Source organism: Pleurodeles waltl, chromosome 3_1, assembly GCF_031143425.1.
Source record: "Pleurodeles waltl isolate 20211129_DDA chromosome 3_1, aPleWal1.hap1.20221129, whole genome shotgun sequence".
Classification (NCBI taxonomy): domain Eukaryota; kingdom Metazoa; phylum Chordata; class Amphibia; order Caudata; family Salamandridae; genus Pleurodeles; species Pleurodeles waltl.
This window is the reverse complement of record NC_090440.1, coordinates 1,033,955,379-1,033,976,485: the sequence shown is the minus strand read 5'-3', so window position 1 is coordinate 1,033,976,485 and position 21,107 is coordinate 1,033,955,379. Positions and strand designations below refer to the sequence as shown.

General features: G+C 46.2%; 1 protein-coding gene across 2 annotated transcripts in view; it reads left to right on the top strand.

The window, feature by feature from the left end:
- The window catches only part of LOC138284950 (protein mono-ADP-ribosyltransferase PARP14-like), a 1,156,311-nt gene that overhangs the window by 480,360 nt on the left and 654,844 nt on the right, over window positions 1-21,107 (top strand). For both annotated transcript variants that reach the window (XM_069224299.1, XM_069224298.1), the window contains exon 12: window positions 3,201-3,263. In XM_069224299.1, the coding sequence (XP_069080400.1) occupies window positions 3,201-3,263 (63 nt within the window). The remainder of the gene's footprint in view (window positions 1-3,200; window positions 3,264-21,107) is intronic.

Here is a 21,107-nt window from a genome sequence, read left to right as displayed (position 1 = left end):
CATAGGCAGCCCACTGTTGGGGGTTCAAGGCAACCCCAAAGTTACCACACCAGCAGCTCAGGGCCGGTCAGGTGCAGAGGTCAAAGAGATGCCCAAAACACATAGGCGCCTATGGAGAACAGGGGTGCTCCGGTTCCAGTCTGCCAGCAGGTAAGTACCCGCATACTCGAAGGGCAGGCCAGGGGGGTTTTGTAGAGCACTGGGGGGGACACAAGTAGGCACACAAAGTACACCCTCAGCGGCAAAGGGGCGGCCGGGTACAGTGTGCAAACCAGGCGTCGGGTTTCAGATAGGAAACAGTGGAGGGACCCGGGGGTCACTCTAGCGTTGCACGCAGGCACGGGGGCTTCTCGGGACAGCTACCACCTGGGCTAGGCAGAGAGTCGTCTGGGGGTCGCTTTTGCACTGAGGTTCACTTCCTTCAGGTTCTGGGGGCTGCGGGTGCAGTGTTGGTTCCAGGCGTCAAGTCCCTTGTTACAGGCAGTCGTGGTCAGGGGGAGCCTCTGGATTCTTTCCGCAGGCGTCGCTGTGGGGCTGTGGAGGTTCAGGGGGGTCGTCTCTGGTTACTCACGGACTCGCAGTCACCGGGGAGTCCTCCCTGTGGTGTTGGTTCTCTGGATCTCGAGCCGGGGCCGTTGGGTGCAGAGTGTGGAGTCTCACGATTCCGGCGGGAAACGTGCAGTCTTTAAAAGTTGCTTCTTTGTTGCAAAGAAGTAGCTGGTTTTGAACAGGGCCGGTGCTCACAGGAGTGTCATGGTCATTCAGTCCAGGGCAGTCCTCTGAGGCTTCAGAGGTCACTGGTCCCTGTCGGATGCGTCGCTGGTTGCAGGTTTTCGAAGTTGGAGACAGGTCGGTAGGGCTGGGGCCAAAGCAGTTGCCGTTGTCCGTCTTCTCTGCAGGTTTCTAGGTTAGCAGTCCTTCTTGTTTCTTCAGGTTGCAGGAATCTAGTTTCCTAGGTTCTAGGGTGCCCCTAAATACTGAATTTAGGGGGGTGTTTAGGTCTGAGAGGGCAATAGCCAGTGGCTACTGTCCTGGAGGGTGGCTACACCTTCTTTGTGCCTCCTCCCTGTGGGGAGGCCGGCACTTCCCTAATCCTATTGGGGGAATCCTCCAAAACTAAGATGGAGCATTTCTCAAGGCAGGGGTCACCTGAGCTCAGGACACCTTAGGGGCTATCCTGACTGGTGGGTGACTCCTCCTTGTTTTCCTAATTATCTCCTCCAGCCTTGCCGCCAAAAGTGGGGGCAGTGGCTGGAGGGGCGGGCATCTCCACTAGCTGGGATGCCCTGTGGCGCTGTAACAAAAGGGGTGAGCCTTTGATGCTCACTGCCAGGTGTTACAATTCCTGCAGGGGGCTTTGCTCTTGGAGTGACAAAGGCAGTCTCCCGATGTGGCCAGCAACTTTTCTGGTTTGTGGCAGGCTGGCAGGAACTGGTCAGCCTACACTGGTAGTCAAATTGGTATTCAGGGGGCATCTCTAAGATGCCCTCTGGGTTTATGTTACAATAAATTGCACACTGGCATCAGTGTGCATTTATTGTGCTGAGAAGTTTGATACCAAACTTCCCAGATTTCAGTGTAACCATTATGGAACTGTGAAGTTTGTGTTTGACAAACTCCCAGACCATATACTCTTATGGCTACCCTGCACTTACAATGCCTAAGGTTTGGCTTGGACACTGTAGGGGCATAGTGCTCATGCACATATGCCCTCACTTGTGGTATAGTGCACCCTGCCTTAGGGCTGTAAGGCCTGCTAGAGGGGTGACTTACCTATTCCACATGCAGTGTGAGGTTGGCATGGCACTCTGAGGGGAGTGCCATGTCGACTTAGTCTTTTTCTCCCCACCAGCACACACAAGCAGTGAGGCATTGTGCATGTGCTGAGTGAGGGGTCCCAAGGGTGGCATAAGACAATCTGCAGCCCTTAGAGACCTTCCCTGGCATCAGGGCCCTTGGTACCAGGGGTACCAGTTACAAAGGACTTATCTGAGTGCCAGGGCTGTGCCAATTGTGGAAGCAAAGGTACAGTTTAGGGAAAGAACACTGGTGCTGGTACCTGGTTAGCATTGGCCTGGAGTTAGTCATTGAGTGTGTACTTCATTTATTGTCTGTGTGTGTACAAAAAATGCTTTGCACTACCCTCTGATTAGCCTACTGGTCGACCACAGTACCACAAAAGAGAGCATTAGTATCATCTACTTCAGCCTCTGTTAAGCCTCTGGGGAACCCGTGGACTCTGGTCACACTAAATCTCATTTTGATAGTGTATATACTGTACAGAGCCAGCTTCCTACAACTATCACTTGGCAGTATGGGTATGGGTGCATTTTGGAGAAAAAATAAGTGTGAGGACTGGGAGTCGTGGAGCAGGTGAGGTATGAAACAAAGGGGGCAGTGTAAAATACAATGAGCAGGGTCACGCCTCAGCTGAAAGTTGATGAAGCAATCAAAAACACAAATGATGATGCCCAGAGTACTTAGTGCACACTAAGGGCCATATGTACTAACACATTTTCCCATAGTCACAGAATGGGTAAAACCCTTTGCTACATCTGGCCCTAAGAGACAAAGAGTGGATAGTGTCCACAAGACAGGGAGTACACAGAACTCTGAAGTTAAAACATTAAACGTATAAGCTGAACTTATTTGAGTACAAAAAGCAGCACAGTCTCTGGGGAGAAGATGCCAGCCATAGAATGTGTACCACTGATGTCATAATGTAATTGGTTCTTTATTTATTGCTTCTTGGGGGCCAGTAATAAATGAAATTTGCATACAATGTAACCTCATTATCTTTGCTTAAAATATATAACTGCAGTAAACACAAGTGTAAAGCATTAATAACACCTATCAAGCAAATGTGCAGCATTGCGCACTTTCCTCTCCTTTCCTTTTTATCCAGTAGATTCTAGTGTCAATGTAGGCCACTCCAGTGCCTCACTATCTTTGTTATGCTAATTCCCTCAATACTTTTTTGTCTTTTCTCTGTTGAATACTGTTTCCCACTTTAAATTCTGCATACGGCTCTTGAACATACTTGTATGTAATATTGAAGTCATATATGTTGGAACAAAAAGGTATTTAAAATAAAGTGCATTATTTTTTGTAGTCTCGTTATGTACTCCACAAACGTGCATTAAATAGAGAACCAAAGATTGTTTTTGAATAAATGGGTAATTAATATTCTCTTTTGTAAGGTGTTTCGAAGGCAATCTTGGACGCTGCTGGACAAAGTGTGGAACAAGAATGTGCTCAGAAAGGTACAGTTCAGCATTGATAGTAACTACTTATGGCATGTTTATCCTTCGATTTCAGACCAAGCCATGAGCTCTCTATCGGGTCACACTCAAAGAAACTGTATCCATGTAGTCACAGGGCCCTAGAATCTTTCGACTCCAAGTATACCTTATCGGTTACAACCACGCTGTTCACAGCAGGAGCCCCCCCTAGTTTTCTACATTGCTCTTCAATCCCCGGTTTAATGGCTGCTGCCTTTAACAAAATGACTTTAGACCTCTACATGCTATCCTCCTGGCTGCCTGTTTTCCTGTTGGTTTATGGCTCTCTAGGCTCTTTATAAAAAGGTTCACTTCCCCTAAATGAAGGTGGTTTCTTGTGCTGACTTTTAATTTTTGTTTTGCTTGAGGTAGCATTTTCTAAATTTGCATTTTCACTTCTGCTGCCTTTGTAGTCCTCAGTCTAGCAGACTCCCTTCATGAAAAGGCAGTGGTTGTGAGCCTCGTCATTTGGGGATGTTGCCGTGTTTATGGAGAATTTCTGTTTCGAGGAATGTTTTAGTATTCAAATCCTGAAACACTTCTCATAGAGTGTATCTTTCTTTTGCAACCATTCTTAAAGAATGCTTGTGCAAAGGATACGGTTTTATTTCTTTTGTCTTAATACAAATGTAGTTACATTTCTATAACGGATTCAGTCCCTGAATACATATGGCAGCAATGCTAGCTAACCCTTTTTTTCCTTTTTTTAAAAGGTCAAACCTGTTCCAGGAAGCATACTCTCTCCATAGGGAAACGTGCACTGCTGTCCTAAGGCACCTAGAGACTCAGCTGTCCCAGAGTGTTGCATAGAGGCTCCGGACCTCTTGCTTCATTTTAGCACTCTTTGTAACCTAGTTCACTCTTTTTTCCCAGCATATGTTTCTGAATGTGTTGACTCTGTACAGCAGTATTTAACGTTAACTTAATTTTCCTATGTTTTTCTCCCAGGACAGTTTTTAAAATGAAACTGTTTACCCCTTAGGGATTTTTTTTTTAATTCAACAGAAGCCTCCATTTGGTCAGGGCGTTGGACATTTCTACTGTTCTATATTTTTCCCTAACTTTTTGATGGAAAGGAGGTTCACTCATTGGTTTGCCTTGGATTGTTAACTATGTGCACCTTTTTTCAGATGCCTTTAAAGATTGTTGTTTTATTTCACTAACCTTGAAGGAGCTGGTAGAGAAAATGAGCCATAGGAAAAAGTGCCATCTATGTTCTTTGCCTTCTGGCACCTCTTAGAGGTTTACCACTTCTTGGTATCAGCGAAATGCCTTTAATGTCAAAAAGAAGCAGGAGAGGTCTCAAGTGTCTAAGGTAGGTCCTCAACTACAAAGGACGGCCCTCCATGCCAAAGTGAACCCTGTTTACTTTAAAGTGAGTCTATCACCAAATAAGGGAAGCTGTTGATACTGATAGGTCATCAGCACGAAAATAACTATGGTGGAGATGTAGCCATTCTGAAGACTGAGCTGCTAGTGTGTTGGCACAATTGGTTCAGGAGGCAGGAGCTCCTGCACCAACCACAACGTTAGCTCACCCCTTGATTTTGGCAAAAGCTTTGATTACTGCAAAGGCTGCAATACCAGGAGTCACAACGAACTGTGTGTGCATCAGATAATCAGGTGGCTCAATTAAATCTGACATAATGCTGCCATGAGGGCTGTAGATCATAAAAAACATAATATCAGGAGAGTCCATTGCATCACAGAACTTCAGGAGAGTCCATAAGATCAAGGACAGACTTTACATTCAGTAGAGACCTTGCGATGGGTTTTCCAGAGAAATGAAGGCGTCAACAAGGCCATTGCATAAGGTGTACTAGAGTACTATTGGGACCATGTTATTAGGGTGTCCATGGTTTTTATAGGCTGTCTTTATAATGTGGTACAAGGGTTAGCATGAAGAAGTACATTTTCCTATGGCATCAAGATGTCAGTATAGTCATAAAATATTGAGGCGCATCATCTATAAATACTGAATATCTACAGACTTTAGGCTTTTGTTATATGTCACTTTGTGGCTGGAGATCAACAATTTTGAACGGGCCTCGATCATTATTCATATGTTCTCTGTTCCCTGGTACTGATTTTAGGCAGCTAGTCAAAGCTTACAAAGACCCCGTACTCACTGTGCTCCAACTTCCCTTAAATCAACATTAGTTAATTTGCTAGCATCCATTGATTTCTGCAGTTTTCGAGACTCCATAGGATTACTTCCACAATGGATTCGCCATACCCCTGACAGTTTTATAATTTTTAAAGGTGAACTTCATAGGCATGCATTCTGGAAAAAGGAGTGCATTTTATGGACACTATCAAGTTTTTCACACGTAAAACTAACTTAGAGCTTAGGCCACGTTTATAACCATTGAATACTTTGCTGCAGTTTTTTTCAGCCCAGACAATCTCACATCTCAAAGCTTTGCAGACCTTATTTTATTTGTTTCCATTTTCAAAAGTGTGCCATACTGAAAGGTCCCTCAGTAAAAATAATAATGTATTTTCCATAGTTCTCAACCTCTGAGATGACATTGTGGCTGTAAGGAAATGCCTCCTTGGCATGGTTACCCCCTGACTTTTTGCCTTTGCTGATGCTATGTTTTGAATTGAAAGTGTGCTGAGGCCTGCTAACCAGGCCCCAGCACCAGTGTTCTTTCCCTAACCTGTACTTTTGTATCCACAATTGGCACACCCTGGCATCCAGGTAAGTCCCTTGTAACTGGTACCTCTGGTACCAAGGGCCCTGATGCCAGGGAAGGTCTCTAAGGGCTGCAGCATGTCTTATGCCACCCTGGAGACCCCTCACTCAGCACAGACACACTGCTTACCAGCTTGTGTGTGCTAGTCAGAACAAAATGAGTAAGTCGACATGGCACTCCCCTCAGGGTGCCATGCCAGCCTCTCACTGCCTATGCAGTATATGTAAGACACCCCTCTAGCAGGCCTTACAGCCCTAAGGCAGGGTGCACTATACCATAGGTGAGGGCACCAGTGCATGAGCACTGTGCCCCTACAGTGTCTAAGCCAAACCTTAGACATTGTAAGTGCAGGGTAGCCATAAGAGTATATGGTCTGGGAGTCTGTCAAACACGAACTCCACAGCACCATAATGGCTACACTGAAAACTGGGAAGTTTGGTATCAAACTTCTCAGCATAATAAATGCACACTGATGCCAGTGTACATTTTATTGTGAAATACACCCCAGAGGGCACCTTAGAGGTGCCCCCTGAAACCTAAACCGACTATCTGTGTAGGCTGACTGGTTCCAGCAGCCTGCCACACTAGAGACATGTTGCTGGCCCCATGGGGAGAGTGCCTTTGTCACTCTGAGGCCAGTAACAAAGCCTGCACTGGGTGGAGATGCTAACACCTCCCCCAGGCAGGAGCTGTAACACCTGGCGGTGAGCCTCAAAGGCTCACCCCTTTGTTCCAGCACCGCAGGACACTCCAGCTAGTGGAGTTGCCCGCCCCCTCCGGCCACGGCCCCCACTTTTTGCGGCAAGGCCGGAGAAAATAATGAGAACAACAAGGAGGAGTCACTGGCCAGTCAGGACAGCCACTAAGGTGTCCTGAGCTGAGGTGACTCTAACTTTTAGAAATAGATTAGGGATGTGCCTCCCTCCCCTTGAGAGGAGGCACAAAGAGGGTGTACCCACCCTCAGGGCTAGTAGCCATTGGCTACTAACCCCCCAGACCTAAACACGCACTTAAATTTAGTATTTAAGGGCTCCCCTGAACCTAAGAATTTAGATTCCTGAAACTACAAGAAGAAGAGGACTGCTGAGCTGAAAAACCCCTGCAGAGGAAGAACAGAAGACACCAACTGCTTTGGCCCCAGACTTACCGGCCTGTCTCCTGCCTTCCAAAGAAACCTGCTCCAGCGACGCTTTCCAAGGGACCAGCGACCTCTGAATCCTCTGAGGACTGCCCTGCTTCAAGAAAGACAAGAAACTCCCGAGGACAGCGGCACTGCTCCAAAAGAACTGCAACTTTGTTTCAAGGAGCAGATTTAAAGACCCCTGCAACTCCCCACAAGAAGCGTGAGACTTGCAACACTGCACCCGGCGACCCCGACTCGACTGGTGGAGAACCAACACCTCAGGGAGGACCCTCCGGCGACTCCAAGACTGTGAGTAACCAAAGTTGTCCCCCCTGAGCCCCCACAGTGACGCCTGCAGAGGGAATCCCTAGGCTCCCCCTGACCGCGACTGCCTGAACTCCATTTCCCGACGGCTGGAAAAGACCCTGCACCCGCAGCCCCCAGCGCCTGAAGAAACGGAACTCCTGTGCAGGAGTGACCCCCAGGAGGCCCTCTCCCTTGCCCAGGTGGTGGCTACCCCGAGGAGCCCCCCCCTTGCCTGCCTGCATCGCTGAAGAGACCCCTTGGTCTCCCATAGGAAACTATTGGAAACCCGACGCGTGTTTACACTCTGCACCCGGCCGCCCCCGCGCTGCTGAGGGTGTACTTTTTGTGCTGACTCCCCCGGTGCCCTACAAAACCCCCCTGGTCTGCCCTCCGAAGACGCGGGTACTTACCTGCTGGTAGACTGGAACCGGGGCACCCCCTTTTCTCCATTGAAGCCTATGTGTTTTGGGCACCTCTTTGACCTTTGCACCTGACCGGCCCTGAGCTGCTGGTGTGATAACTTTGGGGTTGCTCTGAACCCCCAACGGTGGGCTACCTTGGACCCAAAACTGAAACCTGTAAGTGACTTACTTACCTGTTAAAACTAACATTACTTTACCTCCCCCAGGAACTGTGAAAATTGCACTGTGTCCACTTTTAAAACAGCTATTTGTGTTTTATGAAAAAAGTATAAATGCTAATGTAATGATTCAAAGTTCCTAAAGTACTTACCTGCAATACCTTTCAAATGAGATATTACATGTAGAATTTTAACCTGTGGTTCTTAAAATAAACTAAGAAAAGATATTTTTCTATAACAAAACCTATTGGCTGGATTTGTCTCTGAGTGTGTGTTCCTCATTTATTGCCTGTGTGTATGTACAACAAATGCTTAACACTACTCCTTTGAAAAGCCTACTGCTCGACCACACTACCACAAAATAGAGCATTAGTATTATCTCTTTTTGCCACTATCTTACCTCTAAGGGGAACCCTTGGACTCTGTGCATGCTATTCCTTACTTTAAAATAGCACATACAGAGCCAACTTCCTACATTGGTGGATCAGCGGTGGGATACAAGACTTTGCATTTGCTGGACTACTCAGCCAATACCTGATCACACGACAAATTCCAAAAATTGTCATTAGAAATTGATTTTTGCAATTTGAAATTTTTCTAAATTCTTAAAAGTCCTGCTAGGGCCTTGTGTTAGTCCCTGTTAGCATTTCTTTTAGAGTTTAAAAGTTTGGTAAAAGTTTGAATTAGATTCTAGAACTAGTTTTAGTTTCTTAAAAAGTATTCCAACTTTTAGAAGCATAATGTCTAATACAGATGTGAATGTGGTGGAACTCGACACCACACCTTACCTCCATCTCCAGATGAGAGAGCTAAGGTCACTCTGTAAACTAAAGAAAATAGCAATGGGCTCCAGACCTTCCAAACTACAGCTCCAGGAGCTGTTGGCAGAGTTTGAAAGAGCCAACCCCTCTGAGGATGGCAACACAGAGGATGAGTATAGTGACTTGGAGGGTGATTCTCCCCCACCAGTCCTATCTAGGGAGAACAGGGCCTCTCAAGCCCTGACTCCACAAATAATAGTCAGAGATGCTGGTTCCCTCACAGGAGGGACCAACCTCTCTGAAATCACAGAGGATAACTCCAGTGAAGAGTACATCCAGTTAGCCAGGATGACCAAAAGATTGGCTTTGGAAAGACAGATCCTAGCCATAGAAAGGGAAAGACAAGAGATGGGCCTAGGACCCATCAATGGTGGCAGCAACATAAATAGGGTCAGAGATTCTCCTGACATGTTGAAAATCCCTAAAGGGATTGTAACTAAATATGAAGATGGTGATGACATCACCAAATGGTTCACAGCTTTTGAGAGGGCTTGTGTAACCAGAACAGTGAACAAATCTCACTGGGGTGCTCTCCTTTGGGAAATGTTCACAGGAAAGTGTAGGGATAGACTCCTCACACTCTCTGGAAAAGATGCAGAATCCTATGACCTCATGAAGGGTACCCTGATTGAGGGCTTTGGATTCTCCACTGAGGAGTATAGGATTAGATTCAGGGGGGCTCAAAAATCCTCAAGCCAGACCTTGGTTGACTTTGTAGACTACTCAGTAAAAACACTAGATGGTTGGATTCAAGGCAGTGGTGTAAGTGATTATGATGGGCTATACAATTTATTTGTGAAAGAACACCTGTTAAGTAATTGTTTCAATGATAAACTGCATCAGCATCTGGTGGACCTAGGACCAATTTCTCCCCAAGAATTGGGAAAGAAGGCGGACCATTGGGTCAAGACTAGGGTGTCCAAAACTTCCACAGGGGGTGACCAAAAGAAAGGGGTCACAAAACCTCCCCAGGGGAAAGGTGGTGAGACAGCCAAAAACAAAAATAGTAAAGAGTCTTATACAGGCCCCCAAAAACCTGCACAGGAGGGTGGGTCCAGAGCCTCTTCACAAAACAATTCTGGGTACAAGGGTAAAAACTTTGATCCCAAAAAGGCCTGGTGTCGTAGCTGTAGTCAGTCTGGACACCAAACTGGAGACAAGGCCTGTCCCAAGAAAAATACCACTTCAAACTCCACTCCAGGTAACACTGGAATGGCTAGTCTCCAAGTGGGATTAACAGTGTGCCCAGAGCGAATCAGGTGTCACACTGAAGCTACATTAGTCTCTGAGGGTGGGGTGGATTTAGCCACACTGGCTGCCTGGCCCCCTAACATGCAAAAATACAGGCAGCAGCTCTTAATCAATGGGACACGTGTAGAAGGCCTGAGGGATACAGGTGCCAGTGTCACTATGATGACAGAGAAACTGGTTTCCCCTGGCCAATACCTGACTGGACAAACCTGTCCAGTCACCAATGCTGACAATCAGACTAAAGTACATCCCATGACTATGGTAACTTTAGAGTGGGGAGGGGTCAATGGCCTGAAACAGGTGGTGGTCTCCTCAAATATCCCAGTAGACTGTTTGCTTGGAAATGACCTGGAGTCCTCAGCATGGGCTGAGGTAGAACTGAAAACCCATGCAGCCATGCTGGGTATCCCTGAACTGGTGTGTGTCAAGACAAGGGCACAGTGCAAGGCAGAGGGTGAAAAAGTAGAGCTGGAGTCTGGAAGAAAGGCCCAGCCTACCAAGAGAAAAGGAAAGTCAGCTGGGAAACCAGCTGCAACACAACAAGAAAAAGAGAACCTCTCTTCTCAGGAAGAAGTTCTGCCCTCTGAGGGAACTGAGCCTATGGAGTTGGAACCTTATCAGGTTGAGCTCTTAGGCCCAGGGGGACCCTCAAGGGAAGAGTTGTGTAAGGGGCAAGAAACCTGTCCCTCTCTTGAAGGCCTTAGGCAGCAAGCTGCTGAAGAGTCCAAAGGCAAGAAAAATGGAACACATAGGGTCTATTGGGAAGATGGACTCCTGTACACTGAGGCAAGAGATCCCAAACCTGGTGCCACTAGGAGAGTGGTAGTGCCTCAGGGTTTCAGAGAGTTTATTCTGACCTTAGCCCATGATATTCCCCTTGCTGGGCATTTGGGACAAACCAAGACGTGGGAGAGGTTAGTTAACCACTTCTACTGGTCCAATATGTCCCAGAAAGTTAAGGAGTTTTGCCTCTCCTGCCCCACCTGTCAAGCCACTGGTAAGACAGGTGGACACCCAAAGGCCCCCCTCATTCCACTTCCAGTGGTGGGGGTCCCCTTTGAAAGAGTGGGTGTGGACATAGTTGGTCCACTAGAACCTCCCACAGCCTCAGGAAATATGTACATCCTAGTAGTAGTGGATCATGCTACTAGGTATCCTGAAGCTATTCCCCTTAGGTCGACTACTGCCCCTGCAGTAGCCAAGGCCCTCATTGGTATCTTTACCAGAGTGGGCTTCCCTAAGGAGGTGGTGTCTGACAGAGGTACCAACTTCATGTCAGCATACCTAAAACACATGTGGAATGAGTGTGGAGTGACTTATAAATTCACTACACCATACCATCCACAAACTAATGGCCTTGTTGAGAGATTCAACAAGACATTAAAGGGCATGATCATGGGGCTCCCAGAAAAACTCAAAAGGAGATGGGATGTCCTCTTGCCATGTCTGCTTTTCGCTTACAGAGAGTTGCCTCAGAAGGGAGTAGGGTTCTCACCCTTTGAACTTCTGTTTGGCCACCCTGTAAGGGGACCACTTGCTCTTGTTAAAGAAGGCTGGGAGAGACCTCTTCATGAGCCTAAACAAGACATAGTGGACTATGTACTTGGCCTTCGCTCAAGAATGGCAGAGTACATGGAAAAGGCAAGCAAAAACCTTGAGGCCAGCCAACAGCTCCAGAAGTTTTGGTATGACCAAAAGGCTGCAATGGTTGAATACCAACCAGGGCAGAAAGTTTGGGTTTTGGAGTCTGTGGCTCCCAGGGCACTTCAGGACAGATGGAGTGGCCCTTACCCAATCCTGGAAAAGAAGAGTCAGGTCACCTACCTGGTGGACCTAGGCACAAGCAGGAGCCCCAAGAGGGTGATCCATGTAAACCGCCTAAAACTCTTCCATGATAGGGCTGATGTAAATCTGTTGATGGTAACAGATGAGGACCAGGAAGCTGAGAGTGAACCTCTCCCTGATCTCCTCTCATCAAACCCTAAAGATGGCTCAGTGGATGGAGTGATCTATTCAGACACCCTCTCTGGCCAACAGCAATCTGACTGTAGGAAGGTCCTACAACAGTTTGCTGAACTCTTTTCCCTAACCCCTGGTCAGACACACCTGTGTACCCATGATGTGGAAACAGGAGACAGCATTCCTGTCAAAAACAAAATATTTAGACAGTCTGATCAAGTTAAGGAAAGCATCAAGGTGGAAGTCCACAAGATGCTGGAATTGGGAGTAATTGAGCACTCTGACAGCCCCTGGGCTAGCCCAGTGGTCTTAGTCCCCAAACCTCACACCAAAGATTGAAAGAGAGAGATGAGGTTTTGTGTGGACTACAGAGGTCTCAACTCTGTCACCAAGACAGATGCCCATCCCATTCCTAGAGCTGATGAGCTGATAGACAAATTAGGGGCTGCCAAATTCTTAAGTACCTTTGACTTAACAGCAGGGTACTGGCAAATCAAAATGGCCCCTGGAGCAAACGAAAAGACAGCATTCTCCACCCCTGATGGGCATTATCAGTTCACTGTTATGCCCTTTGGTTTAAAGAATGCCCCTGCCACCTTCCAAAGGTTGGTGAATCAAGTCCTTGCTGGGTTGGAATCCTTTAGTGCAGCTTATCTTGATGATATTGCTGTCTTCAGCTCCACCTGGCAGGATCACCTGGTCCACCTGAAGAAGGTTTTGAAGGCTCTGCAATCTGCAGGCCTCTCTATCAAGGCATCCAAATGCCAGATAGGGCAGGGAACTGTGGTTTACTTGGGACACCTTGTAGGTGGAGGCCAAGTTCAGCCACTCCAGCCTAAGATCCAGACTATTCTGGACTGGGTAGCTCCAAAAACCCAGACTCAAGTCAGGGCATTCCTTGGCTTGACTGGGTACTATAGGAGGTTTGTGAAGGGATATGGATCCATTGTGACAGCCCTCACAGAATTGACCTCCAAGAAAATGCCCAAGAAAGTAAACTGGACTGTAGAATGCCAACAGGCCTTTGACACCCTGAAACAAGCTATGTGCACAGCACCAGTTCTAAAAGCTCCAGATTACTCCAAGCAATTCATTGTGCAAACAGATGCCTCTGAACATGGGATAGGGGCAGTTTTGTCCCAAACAAATGATGATGGCCTTGACCAGCCTGTTGCTTTCATTAGCAGGAGGTTACTCCCCAGGGAGCAGCGTTGGAGTGCCATTGAGAGGGAGGCCTTTGCCGTGGTTTGGTCCCTGAAAAAGCTGAGACCATACCACTTTGGTACTCACTTTATAGTTCAAACCGACCACAGACCTCTCAGATGGCTGATGCAAATGAAAGGTGAAAATCCAAAACTGTTGAGGTGGTCCATCTCCCTACAGGGAATGGACTTTATAGTGGAACACAGACCTGGGACTGCCCATGCCAATGCAGATGGCCTTTCCAGATTCTTCCACTTAGAAAATGAAGACTCTCTTGGGAAAGGTTAGTCTCATCCTCTTTCGTTTGGGGGGGGGGGGGGGGTTGTGTAAGGAAATGCCTCCTTGGCATGGTTACCCCCTGACTTTTTTGCCTTTGCTGATGCTATGTTTTGCATTGAAAGTGTGCTGAGGCCTGCTAACCAGGCCCCAGCACCAGTGTTCTTTCCCTAACCTGTACTTTTGTATCCACAATTGGCACACCCTGGCATCCAGGTAAGTCCCTTGTAACTGGTACCTCTGGTACCAAGGGCCCTGATGCCAGGGAAGGTCTCTAAGGGCTGCAGCATGTCTTATGCCACCCTGGAGACCCCTCACTCAGCACAGACACACTGCTTACCAGCTTGTGTGTGCTAGTGAGAACAAAATGAGTAAGTCGACATGGCACTCCCCTCAGGGTGCCATGCCAGCCTCTCACTGCCTATGCAGTATAGGTAAGACACCCCTCTAGCAGGCCTTACAGCCCTAAGGCAGGGTGCACTATACCATAGGTGAGGGCACCAGTGCATGAGCACTGTGCCCCTACAGTGTCTAAGCCAAACCTTAGACATTGTAAGTGCAGGGTAGCCATAAGAGTATATGGTCTGGGAGTCTGTCGTAAACTAACTCCACAGCACCATAATGGCTACACTGAAAACTGGGAAGTTTGGTATCAAACTTCTCAGCACAATAAATGCACACTGATGCCAGTGTACATTTTATTGTGAAATACACCCCAGAGGGCACCTTAGAGGTGCCCCCTGAAACCTAAACTGACTATCTGTGTAGGCTGACTGGTTCCAGCAGCCTGCCACACTAGAGACATGTTGCTGGCCCCATGGGGAGAGTGCCTTTGTCACTCTGAGGCCAGTAACAAAGCCTGCACTGGGTGGAGATGCTAACACCTCCCCCAGGCAGGAGCTGTAACACCTGGCGGTGAGCCTCAAAGGCTCACCCCTTTGTTCCAGCACCGCAGGACACTCCAGCTAGTGGAGTTGCCCACCCCTTCCGGCCACGGCCCCCACTTTTGGCGGCAAGGCCGGAGAAAATAATGAGAACAACAAGGAGGAGTCACTGGCCAGTCAGGACAGCCCCTAAGGTGTCCTGAGCTGAGGTGACTCTAACTTTTAGAAATCCTCCATCTTGCAGATGGAGGATTCCCCCAATAGGATTAGGGATGTGCCCCCCTCCCCTTGGGAGGAGGCACAAAGAGGGTGTACCCACCCTCAGGGCTAGTAGCCATTGGCTACTAACCCCCCAGACCTAAACACGCCCTTAAATTTAGTATTTAAGGGCTCCCCTGAACCTAAGAATTTAGATTCCTGAAACTACAAGAAGAAGAGGACTGCTGAGCTGAAAAACCCCTGCAGAGGAAGAACAGAAGACACCAACTGCTTTGGCCCCAGACTTACCGGCCTGTCTCCTGCCTTCCAAAGAAACCTGCTCCAGCGACGCTTTCCAAGGGACCAGCGACCTCTGAATCCTCTGAGGACTGCCCTGCTTCAAGAAAGACAAGAAACTCCTGAGGACAGCGGCACTGCTCCAAAAGAACTGCAACTTTGTTTCAAGGAGCAGATTTAAAGACCCCTGCAACTCCCCGCAAGAAGCGTGAGACTTGCAACACTGCACCCGGCGACCCCGACTCGACTGGTGGAGAACCAACACCTCCGGCGACTCCAAGACTGTGAGTAACCAAAGTTGTCCCCCCTGAGCCCCCACAGTGACGCCTGCAGAGGGAATCCCGAGACTCCCCCTGACCGCGACTGCCTTAACTCCATTTCCCGACGGCTGGAAAAGACCCTGCACCCGCAGCCCCCAGCACCTGAAGGAACGGAACTCCTGTGCAGGAGTGACCCCCAGGAGGCCCTCTCCCTTGCCCAGGTGGTGGCTACCCCGAGGAGCCCCCCCCTTGCCTGCCTGCATCGCTGAAGAGACCCCTTGGTCTCCCATAGGAAACTATTGGAAACCCGACGCGTGTTTACACACTGCACCCGGCTGCCCCGCGCTGCTGAGGGTGTACTTTTTGTGCTGACTCGTGTCCCCCCCGGTGCCCTACAAAACCCCCCTGGTCTGCCCTCCGAAGACGCGGGTACTTACCTGCTGGCAGACTGGAACCGGGGCACCCCCTTTTCTCCATTGAAGCCTATGTGTTTTGGGCACCTCTTTGACCTTTGCACCTGACCGGCCCTGAGCTGCTGGTGTGATAACTTTGGGGTTGCTCTGAACCCCCAACGGTGGGCTACCTTGGACCCAAAACTGAAACCTGTAAGTGACTTACTTACCTTTTAAAACTAACAATATTTTACCTCCCCCAGGAACTGTGAAAATTGCACTGTGTCCACTTTTAAAACAGCTATTTGTGTTTTATGAAAAAAGTATAAATGCTAATGTAATGATTCAAAGTTCCTAAAGTACTTACCTGCAATACCTTTCAAATGAGATATTACATTTAGAATTTGAACCTGTGGTTCTTAAAATAAACTAAGAAAATATATTTTTCTATAACAAAACCTATTGGCTGGATTTGTCTCTGAGTGTGTGTTCCTCATTTATTGCCTGTGTGTATGTACAACAAATGCTTAACACTACTCCTTTGATAAGCCTACTGCTCGACCACACTACCACAAAATAGAGCATTAGTATTATCTCTTTTTGACACTATCTTACTTCTAAGGGGAACCCTTGGACTCTGTGCATGATATTCCTTACTTTGAAATAGCACATACAGAGCCAACTTCCTACAGTGGCAAAATGGGATGATGTACAACAAGCCTTAAGGGTCAGCAAGGAACTATGAAGATTACAGGGTAATGGATAGTAAGTGGAATATGATAGGTTTTGATTGAACAATTGTTGCTTTGTATGTGAATATCATGGGCCTGGAATGCAACCAGAATACAGCATTACTCCCCATGGAAGTAAAGAGGTTTCCGAAATGCAAGCATAGACCAGAAACCATGTTCCAGTCTGGATGGAACTATGGGTTGGACAGTTGAATTGAAATGATATGCTAAAATTAACAATTATAAACAGTCTAGCAGCACAAAATATGAAGGTTATCTTACCAAACTTTGTTCTTTGCTTGCGCTTTCTTAATGACTTATTGGTAAGTCAAATTACCCGATTTTATGGACACTGAGAAAGACAGTGTGACATACTCTATCAGGATGCAGTATGAATGTTTTTTTTTATTTTTTATGAGTGAGGTACCAAAACTTAGTTCTGGCTTCATTGATCTTGAAATTGAGATTTCCCCACCTTAACTCAATTCTCCTCTAAACGTTGCTTCAAATGTTTAATATCTGACACACCCTACTCACAGGAACAGCTAATTAGTTCTGAACTGGTGACTGCTGATACCCAGCTGTGCAATTGTATGTCACATTGACTCCATTTATAGTTTGAATGGTCCTGGTGCCGGGATGATCCCTGCCAGATAATGTATGTATGGTGCCTGAAAGCACATTGCTTTTATAACTAAAATAGAGCTTAGGTTGCAGTGAATCTTTGTGGTCACTTGTTATAAAGAAGAGCAAAGGGAAGTCTAACTCAGTTTCAGAAAAGACTATATTTAGATAGTGTCTCATGTAGTATAAAAAGTCCCTGCCGTTTAGCAGAGAAGCACTCTTTAAAAAAATAAAAGCCCCACAACTATTTTCAGTCTCCTAAGGGTGCTAAAGGTGAGGTGAGATTTAATGCAAGTAATTTCATTTCGCTGACTGCAGTGCATAAGTCAGGCCATAAGATAGCATCAGTAGTCCTTTTGAGTACATTATGTTTAGTACAAGGGTCTCCGCCCTTTTCTGTAGTGAGAGTGACTTCTGATCAGTGAAAATCATTTTGATTTATTGAAGACAAAACCTCTTGCATAGTGTTACCAGACACCACCCCACGCCCAGCTTTATTGACTTTAAGACAAATGTTTATAGAACCAGATACTATGGTTTAAACAAATTCCTTAGATTAGGGGCACCATGACAGGGCTGCCATGTGTGTCAGTACGAGTGTGGTCTTTAGGAATGTATGAACATGTGTGCTTAGGATATATATGTATGGGTGACTGAGAGCCTGTGTTGTATGTACTTGTGGCACAGGACATGCCTGTTGCCATATGTGTCATTGTTATGTACATAACACAAACATACAACCATTTTTCATATGAGAGAAATTTAAAGTGCAGAAAAATGTTCTGCAAAATGTTCATAATATGGAGCACTTTTCTGCACTTTAAATGTCTCCCACTTAAAAATGGCTGTATTTTTAAGTTATAAATATGACATTGTCTACCAACCACAGGGAGCAAGATGAACACTTTAAAATGGGAGAATAAAACTCATTGTTTAAATGTTCTTCCATTTACAAAAAACAGGCATCTTGCACTCAATGTCTAGTAGACACAATGCCATATGTAGAACACAAAATGTGTTTAAATGTGAGGAATTCAAAGTGAAGAAACATGCTTCATAAAATATTAAGATGTAATTTGCTTAATGAAAGCAAAGGCACATTTTAAAACTTAATTGTTAATGGAAATATTTTTCTTCACTTTAAATTTCTTCCATTTAAAAAAAAAAATGACTGGCTTTTTCAGTTGTAAATGTGACAGTCTCTACTGACCACTGGGAGCATGAGGCCTTCTGTTTGTAAATGTGACACTTTGAAATGTGAGAAAATTAAAAATAATTGTTAACCGAATCATTAAGTTAGCTTGTCATTTTAATATTCTCTTGTTTAAAAGCATTCAGAAGCATAATTTTGTCCTCACGCTCCAATATTGAGTTGTCAAGGACTTCTGTGTAAGAGTTAAATACCTCAGTGCTTCAGTTCTTCACCTTTGTGCCCTAATCTAGGTCATAAATCTGACTTAATCACTGCTCATTAACAGGCCAAAATAGCTGCAGCCTGATGATAATAATGTAAAAGTCTTACCGTAACTTTGAAAGGAAAACGTGATCCTGTGCTTATTGAAAAAATGAACTCAAGGCTGCAAACTACTTTGACGGTGGCTGCGATCTACTGGTAGCTCGCAGTTGACTGGTTGGAGACCCCTCTTCTAGTAACTTCCTACACTGTGGTTGTTCAGTGAGGTTCACTGTAACTACTGTTTAGGATATTGAGCCTCATGCCAATTTCACATTATGTTAGACTTCCATCAAGGGTTTATATTAATGGAAGTGGGGATGGAAAAATGTTATGAACAGATACGTTTTACAGGTTGGTATTCCTTTGGTGAGATAACAGAATTTAATAGTGGTATACCTTTGGTCCCATAGTGTTGCTATAGGATCTTTCTTCAGATATAAGTTATGGGGTGTTATTTACTGTAGATGCACCATATTTGCTGTATAGGGCAGACTCTGTAAAATTCACAGTGGTGCAAACATGGAGTGAATGCTCTTCTGTACTGTGTGTACAGCTTGTGTAATTAGGGATGGAACAAACGTGTGTTTTTTTTTTTTTTGTTTGTTTTTTATAATGAATTTATACGCTCACACACAAAGGTTACAGGGATGTTATACTTGGTTTCAGATTATACACACAAAACCATAGAAATTCAGCAGTTATAATTACACTTATCTCAAGAAACTATAACTCATGCCCTAAGATACCATTAGCTCACACCCCGCCATGCCCCTCTATCCTGACCTCTTATACCTTATTACTCTTTATCCTACCTCCTCCAGGTCTGTTAAGGGGTGGGTGTGTGAGTGGGTTTGTTGGTCTGTAAGTGGGTGTGCTATTGTCTAAGTGTGTGAAAAAGTGGTTGTGTGGGTCCGTGACTGGGTGGGTGTGGTGGTGGTTTTAAGTTTTTTTTTTTTATATATATATATTGGGGCCTGATTCCACCGATCCGTCGCCGCTTCACACAGGGAGCCTTGCTGAGCGATGCAGAGGATCCGTGGATCTTCGTGTGCCCCCCCCCCAAAAAAAATGTGGGGGTGATTTCTTGCCATTGAAGGGTCCCTCCGAAAGCCTTTCATCAGTCCCATGGGGTCAGGATATCTCTTGCCTGACCCCTTCTGTCCTATTACTCTTTATTTCACCCCCTCCAAAGGAACAGTGTCCGCAAGTGAGTGGCAAACTAGTTTGGAAAATTTCACTTTTCCTATGGAAACCAGGTCCTAACTATAACTACCTTTGGCATCCACCAGTAGGTAATATATATGTATATATACACATTTGTGTGTTTATATATGTATATATATGTTCGATGGCATGTGTAGCTGCAGATACACATGCTGTACATAAGGATTCTGACATCTAGTGTTGGGCTCGGAGTGTTACAAGTTGTTTTTCTTTGAAGAAGTCTTTTTAAGTCACGAGATCGAGTGACTCCTCCTCTTCGGTTCCATTGCACATGGGCATCGACTCCATTGTTAGATTGTTTTCTTTCTGCTGTCTGGTTCGGATGTGTTTTCTTCTCGCTCTGAGATATCGATTCGGAAAACTTTAAAAACTTTCAATTCGTCGGTATCGTATCGATCAGGTTTATAATCTTCTATCAACAAAGCAGTACCGTTGGGAAACCACTTTGTTCACCATTCGAGTGCGCGCGCCCAACTCGGGCCTAGTCGGGCCGACCGCGTGGAGAGCCTCATGGATCGGACTCCATTCCAATTCTCCCCTTGGTGCCACGCGAAGTACCGATACACAGACCAGCATCTGGTCTGCAACCTCTGCCTTTTTCCAGACCATCGGGAAGAAAACTGCGAGGCCTGTCGATCCTTCCGGTCAAAAAAGACTCTGAGAGACCGAAGAGCAAGGAGGCTCGAAATGGCGTCTAAGAGCTAGGAACATTTCGACGTAGAAGAGGAGGAACTAATGCAGACAGCAGTCTCATTTCGAGATTCGGAGTCGGAGCAGGAATCGGAGGAAGGCAAGCCAGTCACAGCCGGACAACATGTGAGTGTTGCCCCTGCACCCTCACAAAAGAAAAAACAAAAGGCCTTGGGTACGCCACTGCCAGGAGGCCATGGCTCGGCACGTAAAAAGACAGTTGGTGACCGACCCCCCAGTTCGGCACCGAAAAAGGCCACTCCTCCGAAAACCTCGGAGACAACAAAGAGTTCAGTTTCAGACTCCGGTAAACATAAATTTGTGGAGTTGAAAATAAGAAAACCCGTTTCGGAGCCAAGACCTTCCTCCTCCTCATCTTTTCCGATCCCGAATAAATACACTTGAGATCCGTAAAAAAACAACATATACAGAGGAACATGGACTTTCGAAAAAACTTAAAGAAAGCCACAAAACCTCTGAAGAGGAGCCAGAGGTAGAACCAATTCTGGAAATTATGGATTAAAGGCAATCCAGGATCCACATCCATAAAGAAACAGAGAGAATTCTCACAGCACCTCCTTTAAAAACAAAGAGGAAGCTAGCTTTTCAGGAGGAATTGGACACTATGCTGCCTCCAGCCCCTCTAAACCATCACCACTTGGGGATAGTACTGTCTATAACCAGGTCATATCTAGAGCTGCAGGATATCATGGGGTTACCATGCATACAGAGCACACTAGAAGAGGATTTTTTATTCAACACATTATCCTCAACTCATTCTAGGTACCAGTGTCTCCCAATGTTACCAGGCATGGTTAAACATGCAGACCAAAATTTTAGCAACCTTGTAAA